Raw genomic sequence first — 10,686 nt, 5'->3', positions numbered from 1 at the left:
ATCACCTCTAATTTTCCTGTGAAAACAGATTACAAAACAGCGCTTTTTTTCACCTTATAGATTTTTGAATATTGAGGGATTTTTGTTTAATATTTATAGAATATTGAGCATGAAAATTTTTCTAATTTTTCAACTTTAGGGCCACAGAAGTTCCATCTGAAAGGCATCACTTCTTCAAGTCTTATGTTCTTTAGTGATAAAAGTTAACATTCCCTATCACAACTACCTTTTATTATTAACAGGAAAGACATCAGGTTCATGATATACCACATCATTTAATATTTGTTTTTAATATATTAGACTAGAATAAATTTTTCTACATCTGCATATATTATATAGCACTGTGTCAGTTATACAACACACAAAAAATTTATAGGTAAACATTAAAATGGCAGTATACCTGTTAATAACTGAACATTAATAGGATAAGAAGCAGATACTCATTTAATGGGAGAATCTAGTATTTCCTGATAATCCTGCCTTCGTAAATTCCTCCAGTAAAGTTTATAGCCAGCAAGGACAAAAACACTAATCATAATAATTACCCCTCCAAAGACATCATAGACACTAGGAAATATGTGTAGCACTAGAAGCTGCAAGACCATAGCTACCACAATCTCCAAATGTTGTACTGTGCTGACCAAGGCTGGATGGAATTTGTCCAAGGCATAATAAACTCCTAAGAAGGCTGCAGTAGAGCAAACACATATAGCAATGAGATAACTCCAGGTTTCTCCATCTAATGGGATGATGGGTTCTTGAAGAACAAACATAGTGGACACTCCCCAGACTGTCCCAGTCCAACCAAAGGTAAATAATGCAGTCCACATGCTGATCTTCTCCTTAATGGATCTGTATACTATCATGGAAAGAGCAGTGGTCAGTCCAGCCATCACGGTCATGGTGTACCCAAAGGCTTCCTTCCAGGCATTTAACAAAGAATTGTCTTCATCAACAATGTTGGGGATCATGACAAGACAAACACCTAAGATGCTGCAAACAACTGTAGCCATGTCAACATAAGCCATTTTCTCATCTACAAGTAAAAAAGCCAGAATGGCACTGAAGACTGTGGTTGTGGCTCTCCACATAGTGGTCCCATTACTGGGAGGAACTATTGAAAATGATGTATAAGCACAGGTGATAGAGATGACATTGCACACACCATAAAAGAAGAGTCGCAGTCTGTATCCACTGGGTCCAAAGGGGGCCTCCTGGTAGTAACATACAACTAATACAGATAAAACCTGCAAAACAGAACGGATAAAAATCAGTTCTAGAGATGGAACTTTAGAACGATCAGAAACAAGCCTAGTGATAAGGGCTACACATCCATGAGCCAAAGCAGATCCAAACAGCACTATCCACATCTTTCTGGACTGAAAAATATTTTTTTCTCCAAAGCTTTGTAATTGTCCAGTCTCATTGATCACTGGGTCTTCTGTTGGTGGAGGTCGGGTATCCATGGTTCCAAAGAAAGTTCTCCCTTTTCTTTTCATTTCACTCAGCAGGCCTTTCTTTGGATTTTCTTCCATAAAATTTCCATAGTCTTCATTGATCTCTTCATATCCATTATCCCCAGGCTGAGGATAATGAGAAGTATATTTTACCATCACTGTATTGGGATGTATTTTCACCCGTTTTTTAACTGGGTATTTTTTGGAGGGAGAGGTATCCATTTCTTCAGACAATCAATTCTGTTTAAGAAGAAAAAAAAGACAGATGTATACATTTATCCATTTAAATATAGTTTTAATTTTATAATTTTCTATTATAATCATAGGCACCAATTCAATAATAGAGTATAGACATTGAAGGCGTTTTTTTTTTTTTAAAAAAAAAAGCTAATAGGAAGAGATGATCTGACAATATATCTTATCAGATGTATGAAACCCAATGAAACTGTCTCCCCTTTTTTCACTTCATCTTAAGTCTGCCTCTGTTTCTCATGCTGCTTATTCTTTGTCTTAGTCAGCTCTATTTCCTATCTTTACATCAGAAACAACTGATATTTTTCTACTTTTTCTTTCCTACCTCTCTATCCATCCAATAATAAAAACATAGAAAAATAAATAACAAAGTAGATCAAAACTTTCCTTGTCATTGTGTCCATTTGTCTATTATAAATTAGAAATGGATAAGTCCAAATTTTTTTGTATAATCACTTCTGTATGACACCAAAACTAGCCTTATATATATATTATAAGTTATAGGGTTTTTTTTAAACATTTATTCTGGGCTTCCCATACACTTTTAGATATATAGATAGATATACTGAAATAGAAAATAAATAAAATGGATTTAGTGACATTCATGCATTGTTGCTATACATAGCTTTTCTGATGAGCAAGTAGGCAATATGTTTAAAATTTTAACTGAAATCACTCTTAAATGCAGAAATATCACATATAAGGTTTTATCCTAAAGAGATGATCACAAGATGCTTTCTACCTTGTGTTTTTTTAAAAAGGAAAAAACAAAAGTACATATTTATATTTGCTTATGTAACATAAAAAGGAATTCCAGGAAGATACAAAGAAAGCTAATAATCATTGGAGTGGGACAGGGAACAAGAGTGTTAGAAAAAATTTTTACTGTATAATATTCAATATATTTTTGAATAGGGATAATTATTTTATTTTATTTTTGTCTTTTTGCTATTTCTTGGGCCACTCCCGTAGCATATGGAGGTTTCCAGGCTAGGGGTCAAATCGGAGCTGTAACCACCGGCCTATGCCACAGCCACAGTAATGCAGAGATCTGAGCCGTGTCTGCAACCTACACCACAGCTCATGGGAACGCCGGATCCCTAACTCACTGAGCAAGGCCAGGGATCGAACCCGCAACCTCATGGTTCCTAGTCAGATTCATTAACCACTGAGCCACGACCTGAACTCTGGGATAATTATTTGAAAATTAAATTACAAACTAAAAAAAATGTTCATCTGTTATTGAGAAAAAGAGCATACCAAAAACATCAGAAAGATGTATGAATAGGAGAATTCGATGTTGCTTCCTAGAATGACCCTTCATACTATCCTATGCATCCAGTAAAAACAACGGTGCAGATCTTTATTGACATAGATGTTCAAGACATATTGTTGAGTGGGGAAAAAAAAGTTGAGCTTGTTTTAAGAATTAAATGATATAATGCATATAAAGGATTTGACACAGTGCTAGCATACAGTAAACTTTCAATGAATATTAATAAATTCAGGAATTCCCATCGTGGCTCAGCAGAAATGAATCTGACCAGCATCCATGAGGACGTAGGTTCAAAATCCCTGGCCTTGCTCAGTGGGTTAAGGATCCAGTGCTGCTGTGAGCTGTGGTGTAGGTCACAGGTGTGGCTCGGATCTGGCATTGCTGTGGCTGTGGCAAAAGTCAGCAGCTACAGTTCCGGTTCAACCCCTACCCTGGGAACCTCCATGTGCTGTGAGTGTGGCCCTAAAAAGACCAAAAAATAATAATAATAATTAACAAATTCAGCTTCCTTTCACTTGTAATTAACTCTTTCGAAACACCAGGTGTCTTCTAAATGTTATTCTCTGAGACCTGTATTTGTTCACTCAGTTCTCTCCCCTTTCCCCAAGAACAATTTCCTGTTTTCTTCCCAATGATTTATCCCCTCCCCTAAAGTTAAAAAATTTTTAAAAGAAACCTTTTTATTTTTTGTCCTCATGACATATTTCCTGTTCCTTGCCAAAAACTACTTCCAGGACCTTAAACCATGGTGCAGAAATCAAATCCTATCTTGTTCTCTAACACCATCTGGGTAAGCCAACTGTTCCTGTTTACTCCTTTCTTGTCTAAATGACACCACCTTCAGTTGGAAGAGCCATTTTAAAAAACACCACCTGTGCCTCCAAGCCCTTTAATTCCTAGCCTGGACCTCCCACTGCTATCTGGCTAATCTGGATGTTCTTTCAACTTTTATCAGGATATTTCCACTTCAAATCAGGACTTTAGCTCCAATAATCACAAACTGAAATCTGGGAGTCTGATTCTGTTTTGTAAATGAATTCAGTTGTATCATTTTTTAAATTAGAATGGAAATATGGGGGAAGGGATAAATTAGGAGTTTGGGATTAATATAGACTACTATATATAAAACAGATAACCAACAAGGATGTAGTATATAGCATAGGAAATTCTACTCAATATTCTATAATAACCTATATGGGAAAAGAATCTGAAAAAGACTGAATATATGTATGTGTATAACTGAATTACTATAATGTATACCTGAAACTAATATAACACTGTAAAGCAACTGTACCCAATTTTTAAAAAAGACTAAAAAAAAAATCTCACAGATTGAATTAATGGTCTTGGCCTCCCAAATAGCTTTTCCTTCCCTAACTTCCTCATTTATATTTGAAATACATGAATTTTTCTAGTTCCCCAAACTAGAAACCAAGGAATACTCTGAATTATCCTTTCTGCCATCATACTTTCATTTAGTCGTTAATCTTACTGTTTTTTGTCTTTGAAGTATTTCTTAGATTTTTCCTTTCTCCTCCAATTCCACTTTACCTTTGTTATTCTGGATCAGGTTTTTGTGAATTCCCATTTAGAATACTGCAACAGCATCCTAACTAGCCCCCTTGAATCCCTAAAATCCAACTATTTAATACCATGGTCACATTAATGCTTTTAAAAAATTCAAAACAAAACAAAAACTTCCCTCAAACTTTCTCCATTCAAAAACCTACATGATTTCCTAACTACTTCCTTGAATCTCAGCTCCTCTGTTTAGCTCTCAAGACTTTGCCTAGTCTAGCGCCTGTCAATACTGAGCTCCTCAACACACATATTTGATTAGTCCAGTGTCCTCCAGTCCCAACTCCCCCCATGTACATATTTCTCTATGCCTTTATTCTTGCTGGCTTTCCCTTCTGCTCCAACTTTCTAAATACTGCTCATCTTTTAAGAGAACTCAGTCCAAACTCTGCCTTTTAGAAACAAACCTTCCCCGACCCCTCTGGCCACTTATTTTTTTCTTCCTTGTTTAACATCTGCATTGGTTCTTCCAATTTTTGAGTCGCATCATTTTGTTATTTTTGTAATCTCATCATTTTGTTATTTGTTTTGTTCTCAACTCAGTGGAATTGTGTCTACAGTCATTGTATCCAAATTTGTTGTTAAATCTCCTTTCCTTGCTAGTCAGCAAGTATCTTAATGACACTGAAGTTTGATCCCATGATTTCCCACTTGCTATTCAGTTAAAATTGTGTCTTTTATCCATTCAGAGCTTTCCCCTTCCCACTGCAGGCCAGATATGTAGCCCCAGGAGCACAAATAGGGGAAGGATATAGTCAGCTATTTCACTCCATCTCCCATTCCCTCTTTTTAGAGTCGGTGGGAGGGCAATAAGGTATGCTTCTGGGAACACCTCCTCCATCTCCCTCTATAGGATCCAGTTCCTGTGGTATATTGGCCTAGGGAGGAAGGAAAAGGAAAAAGACATATCTCATAAACTGGCTACTGTTGTGTGATGGCTTTTTGATGTATAAACTTCATTAGTCTAAACTACATGCCCTAGTTATTAAATCAAACACTAATTTAGGTGCTGCTATGAAGCTATTTTGCAGGTGTGATAAAAGCCCCTAATCAATTGACTTTAAGTTAATAAAAGAAAGACTATCCTGCTGGGCCTGACCTAATCAAATAAGCTCTTAAAAAAATAAAAAAAGGCTTAGGCTTTCCTTAGGTTCAGAGATACTAAACAGTTTATGCCATTGGAGTTCCAGCCTTCTCATGACCTTCCTTTCCTTACTGACTTTGGACAAGAAGCTTCGGCCTATGCGCAAGGGTTCCAACATGCTCCTAATCTTTTCTTCCTAACTGCCTGCCCTACAGACTTCACACATCCTTATACAGCCCCCACAATGACATTAACTGGAACACCCTATATCCCTCCCTAGTATTTTAAGGAACAGGAAGGAGGAATGGTTTCAGTAATAGCTAAAGTAAATGGCCTCTTATATTTGGGCCAAACTGATTGGCTTTTGAAAGTGGGATTTTTTTTATCCTCCATTGTGAGATCCTGGATGCTAATTCTGAGGTAACAGGAAAGTTTTATTCAACATCATGTTAGGCATATATTAGTGTACCTAATCCTAGTCCATTGGATACTTTAAATCATTATGAATTGTAATTTTTGTTAATTTCTGTCAATGGATTAGTCTATAACAGATATATTCCAGGTATTTCTCAACACCATTATTATACTGTATCCCACTGATGCAGAAGTCACCTTATGCTATAGGGATACATAAAGATCTTCTTCAGTCTCTCTAGTTTTCATTTAATTTCTGGCTTCATAAATACAATTCTTAATGAGAACCTGGAATCCTGACTAGTACTTACATTTTTGCACATTTAAGTCTTTCAACCTGTGAGCATTTCAATAAATATTTATTGAGTTACTATGTACCCAGCACCATGCTAGGCTTTATAAATATGAAGATAAATAAAACAGGCATGGTCCCAGCACTCATAGAGCTTGCAGACTAGTGGAAGAGATAACAAGTAATTCTAACTTAATATTATAACAAGTTAATAATTCTAGCAACTATATGAAGTATGGGAAGCTGTGGGAGCACATACAAAGGGCATTAAAGCCAAATATGGGGGATCTTTGCAGGTTCTCAGGTGGAAAGGATGCCTGAATTGGGACTTTAAGCATATGTAACAACTAGTAAAGAAGAGAAGGGAGAAAAAAAACTTTTTCTAGAGATAAATTTAAGAGTCAGAAATGCTGATTTCTGAGTTCTGGTTCTGCCACCAACTAGAGCAATAATTATGTATATTTTATTCCTTTTTTTTTTTTCCTTTTTACAGCTGCACCTGTAGCATATGGAAGTTCCTAGGCTAGGGGTCGAATCAGAGCTACAGCTGCCTCCCTACACCACAGCCACAGCAACACTGGATCTGAGCCACATCTGTGACCTATGGTGAAGCTTGCGGCAATGCCAGATCCTTAACCCACTCATCCAGTCCAGGGATTGAACCCACATCCTCAAAGAGACTAAATCAGGTTCTTAACCTACTGAGCCATAATGGGAACTCCAAATCATGTGTGGTTTTTGTTGTTGTTGTTGTTTGTCTTTTTAGAGCTGCACCCGAGGCATATGGAGGTTCCTAGGCTAGGCATTGAATCAGAGCTACAGCTGTCAGCCTACGCCACAGCCACAGCAACGCGGGATCCGAGCCATGTCTGCAACCTACACCACAACTCACAGCAACACCAGATCCTTAACCCACTGAGTGAGGCCATGGATTGAACTCTTGTCTTCGTGGATACTAGTTGGGTTTGTTAACCACTGAACTACAAACTCAGTGGACTCCTGAAATTATGTGTATTTTAAAAGAAAGAATTTTAGATGATAATTGTTGGGCTCTTGACTCAATTCTCTTCAAAATCGGTTTGTCTGTTTATAATGATTTCACACTTCTAATGTTTTGCATCTCTCCCATGAAAGACCACCAGGCAATTCAATGATCACAGCTTTTTACCACTTGCTCAAAGTTGTTCTGACCAAGGAGTCAACTCAACTTCTCTTCCTTCCTTACAGAGATAGTTCCTGTGACAAGGATTTTTGTGGGGAGGTCCCCACCCAGACAGAAGTGTGAATTTCAGCTGTGTACAACAACTCATCTGAGTGGAGGGAAGGTGAAACAATAGGACCAGAAGACCAGCCTACCCAGGTACAAATGTATCCACCTGAAATGCTGGACACAAATGGATTAAAAGGATGCATAGTTTGGTGTCTGCTTGACCAGTGGGCAAAATCTAGTGTGACAAGCCTGAAAGTAGTATTTGTATCCAAAAGAGGTGCTGTTTCTAAACTACCTCCCACACATAAGGCCCAAGATCACTTCTCTCCTAAGGTTGGGAAAAATTAACACTGCCCTCACTATAGTCTTGGTAGAAGTTCTTAGGACAATCCTCTTATGGTGCCTAAGGCAAATGCCACTTGATAATAAAGAGTTTTTCTTTAGTTACAAGACTGATCCCTAAAATGGTAAAAACTCTTAGATGTAAAGCTAACTAGTGCAACTTGATTATAATATGGTCATTTAAATGTAAGCATTGATGTGATATTTGACACTCATGAATCAGACTGGTTTTTAATTAATATTTATCAAGAAGTGATAAGTTACTATCTTACATCTGAGCAACCTACTCCTGAGATACCTTCTTAACCCAAATGTGCTCAGACAGTCTTGCCCCTGAATGAAAATGAAAAGACCACACCTGACTGGTCACTTGAAAGAAAGGCCCCAATAATCATCTTTCCAGGATGTTGTGATATTAGGACATGCATAGGATCTGTGCTGTGAAATGTACCTGAGACCTAATGAGAGAGGCCATTCATCTATCCAAATTGATGAAAAGGGGCCCATATTCTGAGGGCCCAAAAGCCGTGAGCATGAGTCTACCCATCCTTATGCTGAACCCTGCCTAGCATAACCTTTAACACCTTTCTTTGAATAGGGATTCTCTCTCTTCCCCACTGCAGTTCGTGAGGATCAGGAGAACAAGAGGCAGCATTTAAGTTTGCTTGTACTTTATTAAGACTAAGTCTCTATCTTTGTGTAAAGGCCTGCTACTTTAGAGGAAAAAGAACCTGCTTCTAAGCTCAAAGCTCTTGGACTAGAAAATTAGTTCTTAAATAAACTAATAGAGTTTGAAAGACAAGAATAATTATAATAACAGAGTAGACGCTAAAGAACATACCCTTTCTTAAATCAGTCACACTTAAGTGAGGGATTTATCATGAAGAAGTAAATGTCTGTCCTTCTTAGAAAGTGTGATAATATGCACATTGTAAGTGGCAAATGATCTAAATGAACTAAGTCTATAATCAAGTCATGAAACTGGACAGTTTTATGAAGAGGGGCTGCAAGAAAAATTAATTGTATAAGATTTCATATACTCAGATTATAAAGGAACTACCACAAGCAAATTCAACCAAAGGGGGAAAAAACAATAAAAGAGGAGAAATACAATATAGTAGTCTCTTATGGAAAACTAACTGAGTCTCTATAAAAATATAAAAATACATTTCAGGAATTTCCTGGTGGCTCAGTAGGTTGAGGATACGGAGTTGCCACTGCTATGGAACTGGTTGCTGCTGTGGTGTGGGTTCAATGCCTGGTCTGGGAGCTTCTGCATGCCATGGGCATGACCATTTTATATAAATTTCAGAGCAACCTGGACAAGAATCAATCCAATTCAAATGTATTACTTAGGACATATATACCATACATATTCGCAGAAACCGCAATTAAAAGAGCATTCATATTGCATCAGATTATTGCTTGGGAAATAACATTCCATCTGTATCTCTCTTAGGAAAACCAAAAATAAGGCATGTAATCAATTTCTCCTTTGTAACACTTAAATTAAAGCATCCTTGCAACAGCTATCAGAAAAAGCTATTTTAGCCAGAGATTATGATATTTTCAGCTCTAATGGAAACAATCAGAATTAGCATAAAAGCAAGAATGGGAAAACAGGAGTTCCCGTCATGGTGCAGTGGTTAACAAATCCGACTAGGAACCATGAGGTTGTGGGTTCAGTCCCTGCCCTTGCTCAGTGGGTTAAGGATCCGGCGTTGCCGTGAGCTGTGGTGTAGGTTGCAGGCGCAGCTTGGATCCCGCGTTGGTGTGGCTCTGGCATAGGCTGGTGGCTACAGCTCTGATTTGACCCCTAGCCTGAGAACCTCCATATGCTGCGGGAGCCACCCAAGAAATAGCAAAAAGACAAAAAAAAAAAAAAGAATGGGAAAACAAATAGAATAAAGAAAGGCACAACTAATGGCTCCAAAACCAGTGAAAACAGAATATGATATATGAAAGAAATCAATAATAACAATACTATCAATAGCCAGATGTACTGATATTTACATTTGTACAGAAAATGTGCTAAGTACTAAATATGAGTCAACTCTGCTTTGAGAGGAAGTAAAATTTTAGGAGGTTTTACAGTGTGGAAGCATTGGGGAAGAGTAGAAAACTAAATACTTGGAGAAAGCTAATGGCCTACCTCACTTGGAATTGAAAGAACTTAAAAGGAAGTAAAGGAAGGTACTTACTTTAGGAAATTAATTTGGTATATACCACGTGAAGGGCACCAGGTAGGCTACATGGAGCAGGTCAGTAGGTTCTACTGTTGAAGAAAATTTGTTCTAAGGTCTTGCCTAGAACTTTGTCACATAGGACCCAAAATTAGTCTCTCGTCCCTATTCTCTCACTCTTTTCCTCTTTGCAACCCCCTCTCTCTTTATCCCTCTTACCTTCTGAACTTAACTCCTGTTCCCCACAGATAAGAGTCCTATCTGACATCCTAACCCAGAAGTAACTACCACTTATTCACGCAAATGGTCTCAGGGAAAATGATTATTTATTTTATTGCCTTAAAGGACAAAGCATTGTCACTGTCAAAATCACATTCTGCTTTCATAATGGAATAAACTATTTTTATTTTCCTGAAATCATAAGTTCTCTGACAGGAAGCATGAGTGATGACAAAATATATCTCTGCAAAAAGTAGGAGAGGAGTTCCTATCATGGCTCAGCGGAAACAAGACTGACTAGCATCCATGAGTACACAGGTTCAATCCCTGGCCTTGTTCAGTGGGATAAGGATCTGGCCTTGCCATGAGCTATAGTGTA

At 37.6% G+C, this 10,686-nt stretch overlaps 1 protein-coding gene across 2 annotated transcripts in view; it reads right to left on the bottom strand.

The window, feature by feature from the left end:
* Positions 1-255: 255 nt before the first annotated feature.
* The window catches only part of SLC35G2 (solute carrier family 35 member G2), a 34,867-nt gene continuing 24,436 nt past the window's right edge, over positions 256-10,686 (bottom strand). For both annotated transcript variants that reach the window (XM_047783008.1, XM_047783016.1), the window contains exon 2: positions 256-1,697. In XM_047783008.1, the coding sequence (XP_047638964.1) occupies positions 441-1,679 (1,239 nt within the window). In that variant the 5' untranslated portion in view covers positions 1,680-1,697 and the 3' untranslated portion in view covers positions 256-440. The remainder of the gene's footprint in view (positions 1,698-10,686) is intronic.

The sequence above is a fragment of the Phacochoerus africanus genome, chromosome 1, assembly GCF_016906955.1.
Source record: "Phacochoerus africanus isolate WHEZ1 chromosome 1, ROS_Pafr_v1, whole genome shotgun sequence".
Classification (NCBI taxonomy): domain Eukaryota; kingdom Metazoa; phylum Chordata; class Mammalia; order Artiodactyla; family Suidae; genus Phacochoerus; species Phacochoerus africanus.
This window is presented reverse-complemented; position numbering and strand designations above follow the sequence as displayed.